The sequence below is a fragment of the Anomaloglossus baeobatrachus genome, chromosome 1, assembly GCF_048569485.1.
Source record: "Anomaloglossus baeobatrachus isolate aAnoBae1 chromosome 1, aAnoBae1.hap1, whole genome shotgun sequence".
NCBI lineage: Eukaryota > Metazoa > Chordata > Amphibia > Anura > Aromobatidae > Anomaloglossus > Anomaloglossus baeobatrachus.
In genome coordinates, this window is record NC_134353.1 from 687775811 (window position 1) to 687800742 (window position 24932).

Genomic DNA, 24932 nt, shown 5'->3' on the forward strand with positions numbered 1-24932 from the left:
CATAATGCCATGCACACGGTCAAGCAGTCCAGTGCCAGGGGCAGCAAAGCAACCCCAAAACATCAGGGAACCTCCGCCATATTTGACTGTAGGGACCGTGTTCTTTTCTTTGAATGCTTCTTTTTTTTCCCTATAAACTCTATGTTGATGGCTTTTCCCAAAAAGCTCTACTTTTGTCTCATCTGACCAGAGTTCATTCTTCCAAAACGTTTTAGGCTTTCTCAGGTAAGTTTTGGCAAACTCCAGCCTGGCTTTTTTATGTCTCGGGGTAAGAAGTGGGGTCTTCCTGGGTATCCAACCATACAGTCCCTTTTCATTCAGACGCCGATGGATAGTACGGGTTTGACAATGTTGTACCCTCGGACTGCAGGGCAGCTTGAACTTGTTTGGATGTTAGTTGAGGTTCTTTATCCACCATCCGCACAATCTTACGTTGAAATCTCTCGTCAATTTTTCTTTTCCTTCCACATCTAGGGAGGTTAGCCACAGTGCCATGGGCTTTAAACTTCTTGATGACACTGCGCACCGTAGACACAGGAACTTTCAGGTCTTTGGAGATGGACTTGTAGCCTTGAGATTGCTCATGCTTTCTCACAATTTGGATTCTCAAGTCCTCAGACAGTTTTTTGGTCTTCTTTCTTTTCTCCATGCTCAATGTGGTACACACAAGGACACAGGACAGAGGTTGAGTCAACTTTAACACTAGAACTACTGAGGTAGTCATTTTGACTACTTCGCACTATGTATTTCTATATAGGTGTCACGAGTCCAGTAGTTCTAGTGTTAATCCATGTCATCTGGCTGCAAGTGTGATTTAGTTATTGCCAATACCTGTTAGGTGCCACAGGTAAGTTACAGGTGCTGTTAATTACACAAATTAGAGAAGCATCACATGATTTTTCAAACAGTGCCAATACTTTTGTCCACCCCCTTTTTTATGTTTGGTGTGGAATTATATCCAATTTGGCTTTATGATAATTTTTTTTTTCGTTTTTCATTGAAGACAAATTAAATGAAGATAATAATACCAAAGAATTTGTGATTGCAATCATTTTCAAGAAGAAACTGAGTATTATCTAACAGAATTGCAGGGGTGCCAATACTTTTGGCCAGCACTGTACATAGTGTTTATCATCTATCTTGCTAGCTAGAATAGTCGTTAACTGTAACTGTGCATAATACAAAAATTCAGTTGGAAAATAAAGCACTTTTTCTGAAATCTTCATACATGCCTCTGCAGTCGAGTGAAGCTATCTGATGAAGTCTCTACATAAGTAGTAGTATAAAGAGACAGCCACAAAAACAGTGTTTCAAGTGCCCTACACTTGCTGCTCAGTTATGGAATCAGAATAGTATAAAAGACACCTGTCAGATACAACTGTAAAGCCAGACTACAGCTTGCATAGAGATACAGTAACAGGCAGCATAACGTCTGCTTGCAACATACAGAAATCATAAGTGTGTTAGTGTGTCTGTGTGTGTGTGTGTGTGTGTGTGTGTGTCAAACACAGCCTAGTCTCCCTCAGCATAGACCTTGCTCGGAATCCAGCAACTCACATTACTACATAGATCCATTTTGCCTGTGAGACAGATCATATCTAAGGAGAAGACTGAAAAACCCACAATCAGATGAAGAAGGTTAAAGCCCGCTTTACACGTTGCAATTTTACATACGATAGCGTATGCGATTTGCAACGCCCCCATCGTATGTGCGGCACGTTCAATTTGCACACATGATTAAACCCCGTCACACGTACTTACCCGTCCATACGACCTCGATGTGGGCGGCAAACGTCCACTTCCTGGAATGGGAGGGACGTTCGGCGTCACAGCGACGTCACGCGGCAGCGGCCAATAGGAGCGGAAGGGCGGAGCAGAACCTTATAAGCAGGTTATAAGAGCATGTGCAAGGTCTACTAAGATACAAGTTGTAACCCAAAAGATAGAAAAAACTGGGCACTGATTACCATAAATGCCAAGAGTACGGCTGAATGCAGGTTATTTGAGGAATCGGAAACATCCACACGAGATTTCCAGATGGACTCGCTGTTTTCAGCTTAGACTGCAGGGTGAAATGGCAGCATACCAGCGGTGCTCGCTTGTAAAGCGGAGATCCAGAATCCTTTCTGTGAAGTTAGTCAAAGGCACTCACCGGTTCATCATTGCTTTATTCAAAAAAGACACATACAGGTGAGTAGGGGGAGTGAGGGGAGCACAAAGGACGACAGCACTGCTAAATATTCATATTCTCGTTAGTTACAGTTATATGTTTAAGTCTTAATTCCGAAAAAAGAATATTTAGAGATTTGGCTTTTGTTTAACTTAAACAATATGTCCTTTTTACCCTTGAGATTGTGATGCTTCTAAGTGAAAGGTTTTTCCCAACTCTTTTTAATTACACCACGTCAGTCATGTGACTGTCCAATAAAAGGAATCAGAATGAACGTGGTTCCTGTGGACCTGTCGAAGCGCCCTCTGTGGTGTGAAACAGTGCTGTCGTCCTTTGTGTTTCCCTCACTCCCCCGACTCACCTGTATGTGTCTTGAATAAAGCAACGACGAACCGGTGAGTGCCTCCGACTAACTTCATTGGTAAGATACAAGTTGCTTTAGTGCAAAAGAAAACTGAGAAGGAAATGGAAACAGCACGCAATAAAGCAGAAATGGATAATTTCAAAGCAAGTGCCGCATCCAAAAAAGCACACAAGAAATCAAAAATGTAGAGGTTTCAGTCAACACATGACTTTTATCAGTAAAGTATTTTCATTAGTGAAAGATAAAGTAGTAACACTGTGGATTGGCAGCACACATTGCAGCAAAGAGTACTGAAGTCAGGTTATCTGTGGTCACAGGTGGAGGACTGGGAGAACCTCCAGCTGTGACTACAAATGACATCACCATCATCAGTCATCGCTGCGGCTCAATCTCTGCTAAAGGCCATAGTCGGCGGTCATGTTGTTTTCTCGTTCGCTGTGACTAAAGTAACGTAGCAGAGCTGGAATCTTCGTGGGACCTCATGTGGAGTACGTCGAACCAGGCTGTTTTGGGATAAATAAAACGGTGAGGGTTTTTTTGTATTTTATTTCAAATAAAGGATTTTTCGGTGTTTTTTATTTATTTTAACTTACAGGTTAGTAATGGGGGTCTCATAGATCATACCCATTACTATTCTAGGGCTTAGTGGCAGCTGTGAGCTGTTATTAACCCCTTATCACCCCGATTGCCACTGCACCAGGGCAATCGGGATGAGCAGGGTTAAGTTCCGAGATGCTTTAATCAGTGTATTGCCTTGTACGATACCCTTATATTAGTATACTTTGCCACACAATTGGTGATCTTATATTAATTTCTATGTAGCTACATAGTGGGCCTCAAAAATAATTTTCTCTAGTGCGACCAGGGTACTCCAGTCCGACACTGCTTATAGCCCTATTATATTCACAACACAACATAGAATACAGATCAGAAGATGGAAGTTAGACATTTTTCCATTTAATTTGAAAATTTCTACTCATTTAGAAACTGACTACCGATTCATTAAAAAAAAAAAAGAATAGGACTGGAAATATAAATCAATAATAAAACCTGCAAAAATTTAGCTACGCTTCACTTGAGAAAAAATACAGTACAGTATATTATTTTTTTAAATCACATAAAAGCATATACTGTATGTTAAAAATAAGTTACAGAGGGAAGATAGCACAATAAAACAGGTTTCACGAGATTGTATTCATACAATAAAATGTTTTCAAAGCTTGAATCATACTGATAGTCATTGCATAAATATGAATCATGGGAAAGTACATATCCTGTTGATAAAGTGCAAGTGCATATATATATTTAAACCTGATCATGTATGACTACAGATAGAAATGTATATGGAATCATCATATAATACAGGGGGCATAATTCATAGCATATCTAGTAAATATAGCAAATGAACAGGTATAAGATCAAATCAAATAAACATAATACAAGAATTCATAACTCAAACCAATATCCACTACCCTGCGCTGCCACGCGTGTTTCGCTTTCTCAGGGGGAACCATGTTGAAATATAGTTATGCTTTTGCACTTTATAGGATATCTTCTGATTAATATGTATGTAATGACCACCAGCATGACTTATTTTTAACATATAGGTTTTATGTAATTACATTTTAATAAATAAATCTATTTTATTTCTCAAGTAAAGTGTGGTCAATTTTTTGTAGGCTTTATCATTTAGAAACTGATGGCAGCAACACATCTCAAAAAAGTTCTCTCAAATATACCCTTTACCCTAACCTGTTCACTTATTCGTCTTGTCACATTTTTAAAACTATTTCTGGTTATAAGTTAAAAGGGTTGTCCAAAACCAAGATTGAATTTCATCCTAAATGTTTATATATTTAATAATCCAATCACTTTTTTAATATACTGCAATTAAAATTCCCCATATGTTCCAGCCCAGCCCCTGAAACATACGTCACTGATGACGCTTCGTTTCAGGGTTCAGGAAAGTTGCTGCAACAGTAGCTCCAGACCCGGCCCCTTGATGATGTCTAATTTGTACTAGTATGCACTATAAGGCTATGTGCACACGTTGCGTACTGCCATGACAAATATTCTGCAACAATTTGGCTGTGCGCCTGTGCGCTTCAAATCGCTGCAGAACCACTGCATAATGGATGCAGTGTGTCTACAGAATCTATGCCGATTTCATGTGCTCTGGATGTGTTACGAACCGGCACCGCCATAGCCGCAAGCAGCCTGCTCCGGTTCCTGTTGCGCCCAGGTGCCGGCTGCCGTTCTTGGCCGTGCCTCGGGTCGTCCAGTTGGCTGCTGCTTCCACCACGTCTAAGTGTGGAGAGGCGGCTAGTGCGCATGCGTGCGCTGATTTACCCCAGCCAGAGTCTAAGCCTGGTGTTTTGCCTAGTGAGCATGCTCAGCCTGATTGTGTTATGTCTGAGACTAAGTCCTCAGTTCAGGCTACTGAGCATGCTCCCACAATTAACCCTAACAGCCTCTTTGCACAGGTACTTGAACTTCGTGCTGTGTCTAAGTTCTGGGATGTGCCTACTGAGCATGCTCAAACTGATAGTCTGCTTTCTGAGCCTGTTGCACAGGCTACTGAGCATGCTCAGGCACTTAGTGCATCAGAGGCTAGGTCCGGTAAGGACCTCAATGAGCATGTCCGTGAGGTGGCAGGCCCTGATAGGGCAGAGAGTGTCAGGTGTCCTGATGACGTGGCAACTCCGGACTGGCTCCCAGAGGCCCTCCCCTATGATCTGGCACCTCACCATTGGTCGTTAGACGATGACTGGTGAAGTGTTTGGGGCGTGGCTGCCATGAGGTCATCAATGACGTGGCGGTTCCGGATAGGTCGCATGTGACGTCACTGATGACATGGCACTCTACTATTGGACCTTGGTGGTTCCACCCTGGGTTTGGGGCGGACCCAGGTTATAAAAGGGGCTGGAGACAACATGGAGGTGCGCAGTCTTCATTTAGAGTTCTTGGTGGCATAAGTCTTGTTGGAAGCAGTAGGTAGGGCTAGGCGAACGGTGCCTGTCACGCCAAGATTCGTGGCTCAGCACATGAGGGTCAGGCACCGTGCTTCCTTGCTACCGTTCCTGTTGTGCTAGAGCAGTCCAGTGGCGTTAACTGGGCTGCGGCTGCTACGTCACCTGTTCAGTTGTGCCTCCTACGCACACGGACAGAATACCTGTTGCATCACCTGTCCGAGAGTGCCCTCTACGCACATGGACAGTGTACCTGCTGCGCCACCTGTCCGGTTGTGCCCTCTACGCGCACGGACAGCGCACCCCAGAACCCCTGTGAAGTTAACAGGGTGTTCCTGGATTGGGTGTGTGAACCCTATTATCCTCCTCGGCTTCCCAGTCAAATGCTACTGGTGTGACTACCTGGTCTGACGTGTCCTTTACACACGTGGCCAGTCGAGTGGTGGCCAGAAACGCTAATCGGAGGACCGCTCGGCCTGATGTGTCTTACACACGTGGCCGACAGGGCGCTGTCACAGCGGTCTTCTCGGTCGACGCTAACTGGTTACCATCCGGCCTGACGTGTTGTTACACACGTGGTCGGAGTAGCGTCCGCTCCACCAAAACGCTAATTGGGTTGTCGTCCGGTCTGACGTGTCCCTACACACGTGACCGGTTCCTTGAGTTATCTCAGAGCCATCCAGCTCTATAGTCTCCGCCTAACCCACAGGGTGCCAGCAGCTCCATTACCATCTGGAGCACGGTGGTGTTACGGGGTGCTGTCTGATAATAACCTAAAGGAGTATCAGACAGTCAGGGTCCACCGTGCAAAGACTCTGCTGCAGACTATGGCAGAGTGCAATACCTCTGTTAACTCACAGAAGGATATAATAAGTAAGTAAAGCAATTCCTCCCTTACTTGGAGGGTGTGTGGAATGATCTCTGTTAATAATCACAGAGACAAAGGCAATGTGTGCGAAATGGCACCTACCTAGGTCCGCTCTTCTAGTGGTGCAAAAGAGACGAACAGCAGCGTAAGCCGCACAAAGCTCCTACCTGCGTTCTCTCCACTAGTGTGCGAGGACACGAACCACTAGATATGGCACCTGCCTAGGTCCGCTCTTCTAGTGGTGCAAAAGAGACGAACAGCAACGTAAGCCGCACAAAGCTCCTACCTCTGTTCGCTCCCCTAGTGTGCGAGGATACGAACAACTGCCAGACGCAGTATAAGGAACGTTACCCTAGCAGCAACGTCCACCTACGAGTCGAATCACAAGGCCCAGCCAGACCATGTGCCTCAGGCACCTGCCTATGTCCGCTCCCCTAAGAGGTAAGGATACGGACAGCAGCCGAAGCTGTAAGGTATAAGAACGCTACCCTGCCGGTAGCGCTCACCTAGCATAGACAGAGGAATGCCTAGAGGAACGCGCACAGAGCGTCTACTCTTATGCATGAACCAAGAGGACTGAGCGCCATGCGGCGTGTGTCAGGGTCTTATATAGACTCTGTGCCTCATCCAAGATGGAGGACACCAGAGCCAATCTGCTGCCAGAACGACAGGAGTGACGTCATGCTGGCCTATCACCGAGCAAGGCGTCACAAGCACATGACCAGCAACCAATCGGCATAGAAGGTGTCAGAGACATGTGACCTCGTGTCAGCGATGATGTCACCCGCACATCTGCAATGGCTCCAAGATAGGACTTAGTCTCCAGCGCTCGCACATGTGCAGTAGCAAGAAATCTGGACTTAGTCTCCAGCGCTCGCACATGTGCAGTAGCAAGAAATCTGGACATAGTCTCCAGTGCTCGCAGCAACCGTAACAGTACCTCCCCCTCAAGGGCCCCCCTCCCGGCGACGCAGGTTATCGGCAACTAAGTCGGGAGCATGGACAGCCTCCTCAGGCTCCCAAGAGCGATGTTCCGGGCCGTAGCCCTCCCAATCTATCAAGAAGAACCTGCGCCCTCTAACTATCTTAGAACCAACTATGGCTCGTACCTCATAGCTAGAGCGAGAGGAATCAGAAGCAGGAGAGTGCACTTCACGAACGTGAGGTAAAATTGCCGGCTTTAGCAGTGAAACATGGAATTTGTCATGGATCCTAAGATGGACGGGTAACTTCAATTGGTAGACTACAGGATTTACCTGTCGAACAACCTCATAAGGACCCAGGAAGCGAGGAGCAAATTTAACAGAGCTCACTCTAAGTTTCACGTTTTTTGCACAGAGCCACACAAAGTCCCCTGGAGAATAGACAGGAGCCGGGCGACGAAACCGATCGGACACCGTCTTCATACGGTCCTTAGCTGCTTGGATTGACTCTTGAGTCCGATCCCAAACCTCTCTGCCATTAGTTGCCCAGTCGGCCACAAGAGGAGGAGGTGCAGCAGCGGGAAACGGTACCGGTACCCTAGGGTGTTGCCCATTATTGAGTACGAACGGTGTCTGCCCAGTGGCCTCAGCCAGCGAATTGTTAAGGGCAAATTCTGCCCAGGGTAGGAGGGAGGACCAGTTATCGTGGTTCTCAGCAACAAAGTGTCGAAGGTATATAATCATGGATTGATTGGTACGCTCAACCAAACCATTGGTCTCCGGATGGTATGCCGAAGATAGATTCAACTCAATTTGCAGAAGGCTACAAAGATCTCGCCAGAAACGGGAAGCAAATTGCGGGCCTCTATCACAAATGATACGATCTGGCATCCCGTGAAGCCTAAAGACATGCTTGAGGAATAGTTTGGCTAGTACCCTGGAAGATGGGATTCTCGATAACGGTACGAGATGAACCATCCGGGAGAAATGGTCCGTAATGACCCACACAAATCTATGTCCCTGTGAACATGGAAGATCACCCACAAAGTCCATGCCTACCACCTCCTATGGTCTATCTGGCACTGGTAAAGGATGCAAGAGCCCAGCCGGTCTCTGCCGTAATGGACGGTTGCGAGCACACGAGTAGCAGGAACCGACATATCTCTTGACGTGGCTGGCTAAGTGTGGCCACCAATACCACCTCTCCAGTAACTCTCGTGTCCGCCTAATACCAAAATGCCCACCCACCTTTGAGGTGTGGGCCCATGACAGTATATCATTCTGTCGATCAGGCGGAACAAAGGTCTTGCCCGGTGGGATTTGGTCTAACGTCACAGGGGAGAGCGTATGAAAAACCCTGGAGGGAAGGATAAGACGAGGTTCGTCAATCTCTTCCTGGGTAGAAAGCATAGAGCGAGACAGGGCGTCTGCCTTGTTATTCTTACTCCCAGACAGATAGTTGATGGAGAAGTGAAAGCGGGAGAAAAACAAGGACCAGCGGGCTTGGCGAGGATTCAGACGCTGAGCGGTTTGTAAGTACGTCAGATTCTTATGGTCTGTATAGACCTGGAAAGGATGTTTCGCTCCTTCCAGCAAGTGACGCCACTCCTCCAAGGCTAATCTCAAGGCGAGCAGTTCCCTATCCCCAATGGTATAGTTTCTCTCTGCCGGTGAAAAGGTTTTAGCAAAGAAGAAACACGGCCTTTTTTTACCTGCACCGTTCTTTTGATACAAGACCGCACCAGCACCCACTGAAGAGGCATCAACCTCTAAGAGGAAGGGCTTACTCTCATCGGGTCTTTGAAGAACGGGAGCAGTTGAAAAGTGTCTTTTTACTGCCTCAAAAGCCTGAGATGTCTCAGTAGACCAGGCTTTGGGATTAGCACCTTTCTTAGTCAAGGCCACCAAAGGGGCCACCAAAGTAGAAAAATGGGGTATGAACTGTCTGTAATAATTTATGAATCCTAAGAAGCGTTGCACCGCCTTCAAGGAATGAGGTTCGGACCATTGCAGGACAGCAGAGAGCTTCGCAGGATCCATAGCCAGGCCCTCTTGTGAGATAATGTAACCCAAAAAAGGCAATGAGGACTGCTCGAATACACATTTCTTGAGTTTAGCAAACAATGAGTGCTCCCTTAAACGGGAAAGGACACGAACGACATCCTGATGATGAGTCTCCAGATCAGGAGAAAAAATCAGGATGTCATCCAGATACACCACTACTGAGGATAACAGTAAATCCCTGAACACATCGTTTACAAAGTCCTGAAATACTGCGGGTGCATTACATAACCCAAAAGGCATGACGAGGTATTCATAGTGAGCGTCTCGGGTGTTAAAAGCGGTCTTCCATTCATCACCCTTTCGAATTCGTACCAAGTTATACGCACCCCGCAGATCCAACTTCGTAAAAACTTCAGCTCCTCTCAGTCTGTCAAAGAGCTCCGAAATTAAAGGTAATGGGTATTTGTTCTTTATTGTGATTGCGTTGAGACCCCTGTAATCTATGCAGGGACGCAAATCACCCTCTTTCTTCCGAACATAGAAAAACCCATCTCCCGCGGGAGAGACAGACTTACGAATGAACCCCTTCTCTAAACTCTCTCTTATATAGGTCGACATGGCCTCCGACTCAGGTATCGACAGGGGGTAAACCCTGCCTTTAGGTGGAACCGAACCTGGGATAAGGTCTATGGCACAGTCATACGGCCTATGGGGTGGAAGAACATCAGCACCCTGTTTGGAGAACACGTCAGCGAAATCCAGATAGGGTGTAGGTATGGGAGAGAGATCAGTAGATGCAACCGCAATGACCTTAGGTGGTAAGGGAAGACATCGGGACTGACATTTCGAACCCCAACTAATAATGCTGTCAGACTCCCAGTCAATGTGAGGAGCATGAGTCCGAAGCCATGGAAGACCCAGAAGGACGTCGTCTATACCCTCAGGCAAAACAAGAAAAGAAATCTCCTCTATGTGACCCTGAGACAGGGAAAGGCGCAAGGGAACTGTCCTCAATGTAATGGAGTCAGACAACATAGTTCCATTAACAACACGGACAGGAATAGGCGCCTCTAACATGATAGAGGGAATATTGTGTCCCTTTACAAATCCTGAGGACACAAAAGTCCCGTCAGCTCCGGAATCCACAAAAGCCATAATAGGCCATGTATTCTCAGATAACGAGAGCTGACCTGGGATACAACACTTAGAGGGTGCAGAAGACGTCTCTAGTAACCCCCCTCTAATGGTTACTAGGCCAGGGAGTTTCCTTGTTGGCATAGTGCCCAGCCTGACGACATACGTAACATATAGGAGGACCAGACTTGCGTAGTCTGGAGGACGTATGACCTAACTCCAGAGGAGTGGGAGATGTTTCAGATGCTGAGGAAGATGGTAGTGGACCCTCAACAACTGGAATAGCCCGATGCTTAGGGCGTGAGGAAGAGACCTCGAGTCTACGTTCCTTATGGCGTACATCGATCCTCGTTGCTACTGTGATCAAGTCCTCCAGAGAAGCAGGGACCTCACGAGTAGCAAGAGCATCCTTGACATAGCCTGCCAACCCTCTCCAGAAGATAGGAATCAACACCTTCTCTGGCCAATCTAGTTCTGCCACCAGAGTTCTAAAAGCAATGGCATAAGAACTAGTGGATAACGAACCCTGAGATAGATCTAACAGTCTCAGGGCCGCATCATGGGTAACCTGCGGACCCATGAATACCGCCTTAAGAGCATCAAGAAAGCCTTGATGTCTCAGAGTAACCACAACAGAGCGCTCCCATAGGGGAGTCGCCCATTCTAAGGCTTTGTCCTGAAGTAAGGAGATGATAAAGCCTACTCTGGACCTCTCCGTAGAGAAGCGAGAAGAGTTGACCTCTAGGTGTATCTGACACTGACTAATGAAACCACGACATTATCTGGCATCGCCAGAATATCTGTTTGGCAGAGCAAGTCGAGGATCATGTGCAGCTGTCACCATGGTCTGAGGTTTATCCTCTATACTCTTGAGCCGTGACTCAAGTACTTGTATGTAACGGTGTAACTGCTGATATTCTGCCATAACTGCCAGACCCTTGGCTCAGTCCTAATGTTACGGGGGGCTGTCTGATAATAACCTAAAGGAGTATCAGACAGTCAGGGTCCACCGTGCAAAGACTCTGCTGCAGACTATGGCAGAGTGCAATACCTCTGTTAACTCACAGAAGGATATAATAAGTAAGTAAAGCAATTCCTCCCTTACTTGGAGGGTGTGTGGAATGATCTCTGTTAATAATCACAGAGACAAAGGCAATGTGTGCGAAATGGCACCTACCTAGGTCCGCTCTTCTAGTGGTGCAAAAGAGACGAACAGCAGCGTAAGCCGCACAAAGCTCCTACCTGCGTTCGCTCCCCTAGTGTGCGAGGATACGAACAACTGCCAGACGCAGTATAAGGAACGTTACCCTAGCGGCAACGTCCACCTACGAGTCGAATCACAAGGCCCAGCCAGACCATGTGCCTCAGGCACCTGCCTATGTCCGCTCCCCTAAGAGGTAAGGATACGGACAGCAGCCGAAGCTGTAAGGTATAAGAACGCTACCCTGCCGGTAGCGCTCACCTAGCATAGACAGAGGAATGCCTAGAGGAACGCACACAGAGCGTCTACTGTTATGCATGAACCAAGAGGACTGAGCGCCATGCGGCGTGTGTCAGGGTCTTATATAGACTCTGTGCCTCATCCAAGATGGAGGACACCAGAGCCAATCCGCTGCCAGAACGACAGGAGTGACGTCATGCTGGCCTATCACCGAGCAAGGCGTCACAAGCACATGACCAGCAACCAATCGGCATAGAAGGTGTCAGAGACATGTGACCTCGTGTCAGCGATGATGTCACCCGCACATGTGCAATGGCTCCAAGATAGGACTTAGTCTCCAGCGCTCGCACATGTGCAGTAGCAAGAAATCTGGACTTAGTCTACAGCGCTCGCAGCAACCGTAACAGGTGGGCCCCGACTGGCGATTGGGATATATACCCCTGGTCCTAATCTGCCGGTTCCCCCGTAACAGGATGCTGCCTCTCCCATAGACAGAGTGGGAGCAGCATCCAAAGCGCACGAAATAAGTGACAAGTTGCTTTTTTGAACGCAGCGATTTGGATCAAAATTTCAGCATGCAAATCGCTGCGCTCTCAAATGCAACGTGCGGATGGATTATGCACAATCTTCATAGATTGTGCTGGGAACGCAGGACGCATACGTTTACACTGCAGTGCAATACGCAGCGTAAACGTATGAAATTACGCAATGTGCGCACACAGCCTTAGGCTATGTGCGCACGTTGCGTTTTTTCATGTGTTTACGCAGCGTTTTAAACTGGAGCGTAAATGCATGTGTACTGCGTCCCTGGCAAAGTCTATGAGAATTTTGCAAATTCCATGTGCACCTTGGGATTAAAAACGCAGCGTTTTGGATGCCAAATGTTTACAAAATTGATGCGTTCTAAAAAGCAACATGTCACTACTTTTGTGCGTTTTGGATGCTTTTCCCACTCTGTCTATGGCAGAGCAAGCATCCAGAACGCATGAAATCAGCATCTATACCGAATTCAAAATACATCCAAAACGCAGCTTTTCGGCTGCGTTTTGAAACGCACATGCAGTGACAAAACGCTGCAGAATATTTGTCACGGCAGAACGCAACGTGCGCACATAGCCTAATTCTCCAACAAAATGTCATAAGAATGAAAGTAAAAAAAACAAGCAGGTCGACAGAGTAGAGAAAGAACAGAAGGGGATTTTTTTTTTTAATGAAATTCTATTAGAATAGTGATTAGATTATTAAATAGACATGTAGAATGAAATTTAAATTTGGCTTCTGACCAAACCCTTTAAAGACTCTGCTGTCATCTTAAGTGAGTGCCAAGACCCAATGGTCCACAGCAACACTACAATAGAACATAGAAAAAACAAAAAGCCAGCACCAAATGTGCACTTCAGCACTAAACATTCCAAACTGTACTTATTATAAAAATTTTGAGATTTTTGGCAAAAAATTGCAATTTCTTGAGCTGCCTCGCCACGTCACGGCAAATCTCATTTGAGGCAGTCCTACACTAAAATATTTTTATAAAATGTGCCATACGGCCTCACATATGAATAGTAGAACTGCTCTTAGCAGCACTCACCTGGTCTATTTCAATCCCGTACCCATGACTGAGTCATGGCTGTGGGCGGGACAGGTCCAAGCAAATGCTGCATGAAGTAAATAGCCTGTGGACAAAGCCTGATGACTTAATGTGAACAGTCACCAACCGCCAAAATCTAGAGAGATGGAATACCTTCCAAATTGGGGTGCATAGCAAGGTGGAGGTCAACCACCGACCAATTTAATGAAGAAAAAACAAAAAGCCAGCACCAAATGTGCACTTCAGCACTAAACATTCCAAACTGTACTTATTATAAAAATTTTGAGATTTTTGGCAAAAAATTGCAATTTCTTGAGCTGCCTCGCCACGTCACGGCAAATCTCATTTGAGGCAGTCCTACACTAAAATATTTTTATAAAATGTGCCATACGGTCTCACATATGAATAGTAGAACTGCTCTTAGCAGCACTCACCTGGTCTATTTCAATCCCGTACCCATGACTGAGTCATGGCTGTGGGCGGGACAGGTCCAAGCAAATGCTGCATGAAGTAAATAGCCTGTGGACAAAGCCTGATGACTTAATGTGAACAGTCACCAACCGCCAAAATCTAGACAGATGGAATACATTCCAAATTGGGGTGCATAGCAAGGTGGAGGTCAACCACCGACCAATTTAATGAAGAAAAAACAAAAAGCCAGCACCAAATGTGCACTTCAGCACTAAACATTCCAAACTGTACTTATTATAAAAATTTTGAGATTTTTGGCAAAAAATTGCAATTTCTTGAGCTGCCTCGCCACGTCACGGCAAATCTCATTTGAGGCAGTCCTACACTAAAATATTTTTATAAAATGTGCCATACGGCCTCACATATGAATAGTAAAACTGCTCTTAGCAGCACTCACCTGGTCTATTTCAATCCCGTACCCATGACTGAGTCATGGCTGTGGGCGGGACAGGTCCAAGCAAATGCTGCATGAAGTAAATAGCCTGTGGACAAAGCCTGATGACTTAATGTGAACAGTCACCAACCGCCAAAATCTAGACAGATGGAATACATTCCAAATTGGGGTGCATAGCAAGGTGGAGGTCAACCACCGACCAATTTAATGAAGAAAAAACAAAAAGCCAGCACCAAATGTGCACTTCAGCACTAAACATTCCAAACTGTACTTATTATAAAAATTTTGAGATTTTTGGCAAAAAATTGCAATTTCTTGAGCTGCCTCGCCACGTCACGGCAAATCTCATTTGAGGCAGTCCTACACTAAAATATTTTTATAAAATGTGCCATACGGCCTCACATATGAATAGTAGAACTGCTCTTAGCAGCACTCACCTGGTCTATTTCAATCCCGTACCCATGACTGAGTCATGGCTGTGGGCGGGACAGGTCCAAGCAAATGCTGCATGAAGTGCTGAAGTGCACATTTGGTGCTGGCTTTTTGTTTTTTCTTCATTGAATTGGTCGGTGGTTGACCTCCACCTTGCTATGCACCCCAATTTGGGATGTATTCCATCTGTCTAGATTTTGGTGGTTGGTGACTGTTCACATTAAGTCATCAGGCTTTGTCCACAGGCTATTTACTTCATGCAGCATTTGCTTGGACCTGTCCCGCCCACAGCCATGACTCAGTCATGGGTACGGGATTGAAATAGACCAGGTGAGTGCTGCTAGGAGCAGTTCTACTATTCATATGTGAGGCCGTATGGCACATTTTATAAAAATATTTTAGTGTAGGACTGCCTCAAATGAGATTTGCCGTGACGTGGCGAGGCAGCTCAAGAAATTGCAATTTGTTGCCAAAAATCTCAAAATTTTTTAATAAGTACAGTTTGGAATGTTTAGTGCTGAAGTGCACATTTGGTGCTGGCTTTTTGTTTTTTCTTCATTGAATTGGTCGGTGGTTGACCTCCACCTTGCTATGCACCCCAATTTGGGATGTATTCCATCTGTCTAGATTTTGGTGGTTGGTGACTGTTCACATTAAGTCATCAGGCTTTGTCCACAGGCTATTTACTTCATGCAGCATTTGCTTGGACCTGTCCCGCCCACAGCCATGACTCAGTCATGGGTACGGGATTGAAATAGACCAGGTGAGTGCTGCTAGGAGCAGTTCTACTATTCATATGTGAGGCCGTATGGCACATTTTATAAAAATATTTTAGTGTAGGACTGCCTCAAATGAGATTTGCCGTGACGTGGCGAGGCAGCTCAAGAAATTGCAATTTTCTGCCAAAAATCTCAAAATTTTTTAATAAGTACAGTTTGGAATGTTTAGTGCTGAAGTGCACATTTGGTGCTGGCTTTTTGTTTTTTCTACAATAGAACATATTTCACTTATTCCCTCTATTTCTTAGACTCTTGAAATGACTTGAATGTATATAGAGATCTCTTCCTGTGCCATTATCACCAGTATACAGTGTGTCCACCCATATCCTGTCCACCGCCATTAACGAGAACATCGGCAGCTATAGGCATAGAAGTGGTGTCTAGGTATAGTAAGGTAGCCATATGTTATGCAATGAAACCACCTATAGCGCCACCTGGTGGAAAACAACGGAGTTAGGATTTTTATTTAGAAAATGGAACGAGATAGAGAAAAAAAGTGAATTACAAAGTTGTAGGGCATCATCAATTCAATACGAATCGTCACCTTGCACACAGAAATGCCATTATTAGAACGTGTAAAACTCACAAGGCTGCGGACGTGAAGCGATACTTCATGGAGACCTTTCTACAAGTCATTGGGTAGGGTGGCTGCATGGAGTGGCCTCCACGCTCACCTGACCTGACCACATTGGACTTCTTTCTGTGAGGTCATATCAAACAGCAGGTGTATGCGTCCACTCCACCAACATTGCAGGACCTACGACGACGTATCACAGATGCTTGTGCAAACAAGTCACCTACCATATTTCACAATGTGCAGCAAGATACAGTATGCTGTCCAGAGTCCAGATGTGCATTGCAGCTGACGGTGGCCACTTTGAGCATCAAAGTTAAATGAGCGCCATATGCGTGACCAGCATTCAATGTTTTTGGGGGGGTCATGGGTTTCATATCGTAGCATTTCTGTATGCGAGGTGTCGATTTATATTGAATTGATGATGCCCTACAACTTTGTAGTTCACTTTTTTTCTCTATCTCATTCTGTGTTCGAGATAAAAATGCTAACTCCGTTGTTTTCCACCAGGTGGTGCTATAGGGGGTTTCATTGCGTAGCGCATGGCTACTTTACTATACCTAGACACCACTTCTATGCCTATAGCTTCCGCCGTTCTCAAGTTAATGGTGGTGGACAGGGTATGGGTGGACACACTGTATAGATAATTACTGAAAAAAAATCTGTTTTTAAAGTGTCCCTCCAACCTGGTATTGAACAAATGACTACACACTTCTCAGGTATAGTCACTCTAGGTCGTGCCATCGATTTGCCTCTTGCTACATCCTCAGACCATCACTGCCTATTTCTGCTTTCCAAATGGTAGCTGCAGTGGCATGAGTAGTCCAGTAGTAAGCATAAACCACACTTTCCCTGCCTTTCCTGTCCTTTGGAATAGGGAAGGCAGGGAAAGGTTTAGTTCAGATGTACCACTGCGCTCCTAATGCCACTGTCAAGGCTAATTTGGATGCAGGAGGAATGGAAAGGCATTCTGAGAGGTGGAGGTATCTGGGAGCAAACATAGGGCAACAGGTGACAGTACCAGTGAAACTTGTAGTCACTTTTCATGCCCAGGATGGATGGTTGCTTCAAATGACCTATGTGAGGACAGAGCTCTGGACAATGGTAGAAATGTAGGACGCATAACATGCATCGTAGAGAGGTGTTTCAAAGTGGCCACATATATACAGTGGAATATGCAAGAAAATAATATAAACTAAATCAGTATATAATAAAATTAATAGACTAAAACATCTTATGTTATTGTGATGCCCTGGCCTATCAGATCGTTACAGGATATCGTGCAATCTGCCCTTCTGCACGGTATCCACCCTCCTTGGTTACAGGTCCAGGTCCTTTGGTGTTGCTAACAGCTTAGCCAATCAAAATCCTAGGAACACTTTACACTGTAACCACCAGACACACCATTGGGGGGCCTGAAGGGAATAAGGCCGCCCAGACGGGGGGTTGGTAGGGGAAAGTGAGAAAGTGACAGTGGAGCAGGGGAGAGAGTGAAGTGAGCCAGGAGAGGAAAGAGGTGCAGGTGACTCCCTGAGAGAGAGAGGTCACCGGCCTGGAGCAGGGCTCCTGTAGTTACTATGTGGCAGACGTTGGTCTGGGCCTGGTAGGAGCTGGAACCCCGGTCGCAGGGGATTGTGTCAAGGGGCACAGACTGCCGAGGAGGGTAGCCCGCGGCCTTGAGCTATCACCGGGCAGGGGCCATGGCACGACGGGGTACGTGGACCCTAGGCCGTAAAGTAGCTTCATGCGTTCCGGTAATTTACCCGATGGGGGTGAAGACTTCAAGATTCATCACCAGCCTGCTCCAAAATCGAGGTACTAGCGCACCGATGGGATAGGACTTTCCCACTACAGTCCAAAGAAATCCTACGCGTGAACCCTGAGAGCAAGCTCACTCCGTTAGCCATACGGGTGAGTGGGACCCAAAGAGTTTTATACCTGAGGGTCCAAATAGAGACAAAGGTGCCAAGGAAAGGGCCACAGGCTAACAGCAACACCGAGAGCACAGACCCAAGCGTGCTCCCTACAAGCTGCAGTGGTGCTCAGAACTCTGGTTTACAAGCTGTCGGTGTTGTTATTCCTGGACTGAGTGAGTACACTGGGAACCCCTTTTCCTATCTCCTACAGCACCCCTAGCACCAACAATCCAACGGGCCCCGGGACACAAACCCCCTACCCACGGAGGGGTTAACATCCGGCTGCTGCACCATCGTCACCGAGCTCCCCAACAGCAGCGGTGGTCCCTCACATTACCACGCACCATGGGTGGCGTCACGAACTTTCTAACTTCCTTGTACATATCCCCCCCCTCTTCTTTTAATTCGAGTGTCCGCGCGGACCCCCCTGGATCCGGAGACCCCTCGAGCCACAGCCGCTCTGGATCCGAGCGGCTCGGCCGCTGGCACGGGGGCGGTACATTATCAGTACAGGAGTATATATGCAGTTTACAGCAAATGCCGGGTTATTTTTCTTTTGACGTTTCTCGTTGACTTCCTTACAGCATATAAACAAGTTCATTAATGAGACCTGGTATACACGCTACAACTCACATTTAGATGAAGATCTTCTAACCCTCATCTGGTCGGTAATTGTCTCAGCATTTACAATAGGAGGTCTCCTCGGAACATTTGTTGGTGGTCATGCAGCAGGAAGTCTTGGCAGGTAAGAAAAGCTTACTAATTCATTTTGGGAATCTATATTTTAAGCACATCTGTCACCAGCTTTCATAATACAAACTGCTTATAGTAAAAAATATAGCTGTTATACCTGATGAGACAAGTGTACTTACTTTGAAGTTCAATATCAGTATGTCTGTTTCATCATCAGCTTCATTTGGACTTGTAAAATGCTGATTTTACTTTAGAGTCAATCTAATAAGGATTTTCAAAGGAAGTACAACAGCCTTATCAGGTGTGAAAGATATATGTAATAATGTATTCATTTTTTTGTGAATTCTGATGACAGATCTGCTTTAGATATTGTCAAACAAGCATAGGACAATATCGACATATAGGAATAAGGGTGGAAAAGGAAATAAACAAATACAATACCAATTGATATATTAATAGTTTAATATAAGAGGGAATGTGCAGAATATTTATCCTGCACTGAGAATATTCTTGGTGAGCATTTTGTGTGCTGCAGGTTTATGTTTGTGTTCAGTCCTGTTGTTCTATGCTTGGATAAAAATGGTGAGATGAGTATGTGCCGCCCCAGCAGCGGATCGAACCGCTCGGATCCGGGGGTAGTGTTCGTTCGTGCCTCGAGGGTCTCCGGACCCGGGGGCTTAGGGGCCACACTCAAAATGAAGAAGGGGATAGTTACAGGGGATTTAGTATAGTTCGTGACGCCACCCGTGGTGTCCAGTAATTGGGAGTACCGCCGCTGTGAGTACCAGGGGTGATGGAGTGGGGCAGCTAGGTGACATTGCCCTCCACGGGTAGGGGTAGGCCCCGGGACTCTGGATGGTGATGCGGGGACACGGTGCAGGGGTCAGTCAGGTACTCACTCAGCAGTGAAGCAGACGCTGACAACTAGGTAAACCAAGTCTCTGGATACCGCTGCCTTTCAATGGGAGCTCGTCCGGGTCCCGTCCCCTGCAGTGTCTCTGGTAGTCTGTAACCTGCCTCCTGTTACTAAATTTTAGAGTGTCCGTTGTGGTCCAGTAGCTTGGAGCTATCCGGGCCCCGCTCCCCACTATGGCTAAGTGGAGGAGCCTGCTTTCAGGGCTCACGCTTGGGATGTCAGTGGGCTGCTTGTTTGGAAAGCCCTATCCCTCTCATTGCGCTAGTGCCCCGATTCTGGAGCTGGTGGGAAGAAGTCCATAAAGGCTCCATTCTCCTCAGGTTAATTGCCGGGTTGCCTGAAGCTTCTTCGCGACCTAGGGTTCCGTGTACCCCGTCGTGCCTTTGGTCCCGGATCGGTGATAGGACCAGGCTGCTGACCATCCTTCTTGACAAGTCCCAGTCACCTAGCCCCAATCCCCTGCGACCGGGGGTCCGACTCCTCAAGGTCCAGACTACCGTCTGCAACCTAGTTTTCCTCTCTCTCCTGGGAGCTCCAACTCCCAGCTTCCTCAGAGCTCCTCACAGCTCGAGGGTCGGCCCTATTCCTGCTTAAGCAGCCCATTGGTGTGCCTAACAGGTGTGGTGCAAAGTATATCTAGAGTTTGTGAATGCTGATGGAGGCAACACTGCAGGATAGAGACCCAGAACCATGAGGGGTTAAATACTGCACAGGAGAATAGTTTGTGCAGTACCCTGTGACGACCTGAATAGTCCAGGGGCGTCACATATATTTCACTTCTACCTATTTCACATGGCAAAAATATGGGTGCCTGAAGCAACTCCCCTATGGTTCTACTGCTGTGAAATTAAATAAACAAAAAATGGTGGGAGGTCGGGGTGTTGTTCCAGTAATACGAATGCTACATGGCCATAGGCTAGGCTACTTGAGCAAATTTTAGCTCCATATTTTCCTTCTATGTTTTGCCCAAAGCAGCAGCAGACGACAAAAATGTGGGCAATTTTAAGCATCTCTCTTATTTCTGAATTTTTTTTTTCATTCCTTCACATTGCTGCAGGCATAAATATTTGGAAGGATTCCGTTTTTACTATCATTGCTTCCTTGGGCAGGCAAACCTGAAGACTAAATTCTAAGCACTCAGGACTAGAGATGGGCGAACCCACCGATATTCGGGTTCAGCGGGTCCTGCCAAACTTGACCCCAGTCACTAAACCCCATATAAGTTTTGGGAACCCAAATTTAAGTGTTTTAAAGGGTGTTAGTAAGGGCAAAGGGGCTGCAAAAGAAAGCAAAATGGGTTTTAAAGCTTAGTTATACTTAGAGTTTCTACATGGTTGTCACACTGCTTCCTGTGCGTTCATTAAATCTCATTAATATTCACTGTTTCCCCACCAACCTCTGTGACAGTGTCTGTAATTAGTTGCAGTCAGACTGCCAGCAACTGTGATTCGTTACCCTCACACTAGCCGTCTGGGTCCCCAAAGTGGAGTGTAAAAATCTATAAATAAGTTGAAAAAAATGGCGTAGGGTCTCCCCTATTTTGATACCCAGTGCAGATAAAGCAGACAGCTACAAGCTGCTGCCCCCAGCTGTGTGCATTATCTTGGCTGTGTATCAAAATATAAGGGACCCCATGTGGCTTTTTTAAATTATTTAAATAAATAATTTTAAAAATCGGCATACGGTGACCCCCCAACTTTGAGACCCAGCTGAGACAAAGCAGAGAGCTTGGAACTGGTATTCTGACACTGGGCAGGCTCATGGTTATTGAGCCCTCTCAATCCTCAAAATAGCATGCTCCAGTTACCCAAGGATTGGCGTATCCATTAGATGCGCCAATTCTGGTGCTTTACCCAGCTCATTACCATGGTGCGGAGGCAATTGGGGTATATTATAGGATTAAAATATCACAGCTTTCATGAAGCCAGAGATTAGTAATGGGAAGGGATCTATGAGACTCTCCCCATTACTAATCATGTAAGTAAATAGAAATAAACACAAAGAAATATCTTTTATTTAAAAACAAAAAACACCCTCTTCCTCCATTTTATTAACCTCTAAAACACCCTTGCAGGTCTGACTTAATCCACACCACGACTATCCCACCTCTGCTATATCTAAGGTCGCAGTGCGTGGTCAAATTAGAAAATGTGACCAATCATTGCAGCCTGCGGAACACACTGATAGAGCCACAGCTGGCAGCATGGTGACATCAGTGAATTCACGTGCGTTCACAGTTGGCGGTTCCCATGGTACCCCAGCTGTGACCTCAGGTGAACTCTATGAACTCACCTGAGGTGCACTCAATGAACCTAATGCTGGATTACTGACTAAAGCTATGTGTGCACATTGAGTATTTGGTTGCAGAAAATCTGCATCTCCTGGCAGAAAGTTGTACCAAAAACGCAATGCGGTTTTGATGCGTTCTGCCAGGAGATACAGATTTGGTGCAAAAATAAGTTGCAGAAATCTGCATGAAATCTGCATCTCCTGGCAGAACGCACCAAAAATGCAATAAGAAAATCAGCAGCATCAAAAACTCACAGTTCCAGCAAAGTGGATAAGATTTATTGAAATGTCATGGCCAGTATGTGTTTTGTTGTTATTGTAGCAGAGTAACCTGACCTGCAGTGCATGCTTTAAATCCACAACCTGTCAATTCCTCCTGCAGGTACACTGAGTTTAATGTGCATATTTTCCCCACAGAATTGCATTTGATGTGGAAAACTGTAGTTAAAAAATGCAAGCATATAATCTTCAAATGATGTATCAATAAAGTTTTGTCAAGGACAAATACCAGGAACTAGCATATTAATCTCATGAAACCTAAGTAATAAAGCATATATCCAAAAAACTGACCCGCACATACAACAAATGTGAACAGGTGCGAGCTGAAAAAACATAGTAACTATAAAATGCATACAGCTGCACACTAAAAAGCCAAAAATGTACAAGGGAAAATCTGGTACTGTATTACTGCAAAAGAGAGATATTTAGTTCATGTATTGGCCAATGCATGTAAGCCCAGAAACCAACAACAAGGTAATTTCTGTAATCCAGGAACCTAACTTAAATGCCACTATCTAGGTTAAAAACATCTGTGCCTGGGCAAATACCACTATTTGGTCTACAAACCTCCATGTATTTTTTGGATATTTGTAGTGAGTCTCTTTCTGATTGAGCACTCCGCCCTATAACCAGGCTGTGTGCATAACCTTTATAGTAGGTGTCTAGCTACCCATACATGAAGGTTTGTAGTCCAAATAGTGGCATTTTGCCCAGATATGGATGTTTTTAACCTAGATAGTGGCATTTCAGTTAGGTTCCCGGATTACAGAGATTACCTTGCCGTTGATTTCCAGGCTTACATGTGTACCACCTCAGCAGCAGTCGAACCGCTCGGATCCTGGTGTCGCTACTTGTTGCTCAAGGCTCCGGGGGCTCAGGGTCACTCTAAAATGTAATAGGGGATTATTTACAGGGGATTAGATTATAATTTGTGACGCCACTCGTGGTGTGCGGTAACGGGGAGTACCGCCGCTGCCATTGGGAGTACCCGGGGTGATGGAATGGGGGCAGCCAGATGACGTTACCCTCCACAGGTAGGGAAGGCCCCGGGGCTCTAGATGATGGGGGTTTTGCAGGGGAGCGTAGGCTTGCTGGAAGCAGGGGGATGACCCAGTACTCACTCAGACCAGTAGTCGTGGTGCTGAATGATGTTTCGTAAAGTCATTACACACACATGCTGTAGGTAAACCAAAAGTCCCAGTGCACTACTGCTGCTTGGGAAGGAGAGCACGCCCAGGTATCCACTCCCAATAGTATTGCTTTTGCTGTGTCCCAATTTAGTCTGACCTCTCGGGAGCTTCGGCTCCTCAGCCCACTATGGGGGCCACTAATTCACTTTTCCTGGGGGCTCCAACCCCTGGTCCCTCTCCCTTTGAGAGTTTCTACTACTCTTCCTCTTCCTTTGCTCCCCTGGAGCCGACTGACTTGTCACCTCCCACCAGTCTGCTTAACCCTTTGGTGGGCGGCTCTTTCCTCTCTAGACCCTGGGCCGCCATCAGGGCATTACTACTGTGCCTGGTGTAGGGGGCCCGGACAGGCCCGGGGTAATTACTTAGCTTTATTAAGCCAACTGCAGGACGAGCCCCTCCTCTTCACCAGGCCCGAGTCACAGCAGCAGCAGAGGGGCCCAGCGGTGTCACTTCACTTCCTTACATGACTAATTTGCATGCGACAGGGCAGAGCATGCAAATTAGCCATGTGGTGGAGTGCAGGCAGGGTCATTGAAGCTGAGCAGGGCCCTGGCGTGTCATCACTGGGCCTTGCAGCAGTGTGGTGAGGTAATCACTCTGAGACCTCATTACACTCCTGCAGGTAACAGCGGAAGAGGTGGAAGACGCGGCAGCCAGCGGGACAGGTAAGCGCTGTGAGCTGAAGACAATCACCGGGTGGGGATGGAGTGGCCCAACTCACCCCACCCCGCCCGTTGATCTCTGCCGGGGTGCCCACTCGTTGATCTCAGCCCGGAGGAGCGGGGGAGCGAAGATCTTAGCCTGGGGGGCCGCTTATCTTAGGGAGGGGGCCTACAGATCTCAGCCTGAAGGGGGGGTGCTGATCTTAGCCTGGGGTGCCACTGATCTCAGGGGGGGGGCCCGCTGATCTCAGTCCAGAGGGGGGGGCGCTGCTGATCTAAGCCAGGGGGACTGCTAATCTTAGACGCGGGTGCGGGAGCGGCGTTGACCTCAGACTGGGGGGGGCCTGCCGCCCACAGCCCCTGCCTTGCCTCAGCTAGATGTGCAGGAGGGCACTGAAATGCATCACGGGAAGGTGAGTATCATGTGAATCATGTGTTATGTGCTGTCTGTATGTGTTATGTATAAGATACAGTATGTGTGTCCTGTATAGTGTGCAATGTGTACCTGTCTGTGTATGTATACTATCTGTGTATACTGTCTGTCTATGTATACTATCTGTCTGTATATACTGTCTGTCTGTATATACTGTGTCTGTCTGTGTATACTGTCTTTCTGTGTATACTATCTGTATGTATAAACTGTCTGTCTGTATATGCAGTCTGCCTGTCTGTGTATACTATCTGTCTGTGTATACAGTCTGTCTTTATATACTGTCTGTGTATACAGTCTGTCTGTCTGTGTATACAGTCTGTGTATACATTCTGTCTGTCTTTGTATACAGTCTGTCTGTATACAGTCTGTCTGTGTAGTATACAGTCTGTCTGTCTATGTATACAGTCTGTCTGTGTATACAGTCTGTATAAACAGTCTGTCTG

At 46.4% G+C, this 24932-nt stretch overlaps 1 protein-coding gene across 1 annotated transcript in view; it reads left to right on the forward strand.

Moving 5' to 3' along the window:
- Positions 1–24932, forward strand: part of LOC142249689 (solute carrier family 2, facilitated glucose transporter member 11-like) — a 98733-nt gene that overhangs the window by 18057 nt on the left and 55744 nt on the right. Inside the window, exon 3 of the mRNA XM_075321533.1 lies at positions 18612–18772. Coding sequence (XP_075177648.1) covers positions 18612–18772 — 161 coding nt within the window. The remainder of the gene's footprint in view (positions 1–18611; positions 18773–24932) is intronic.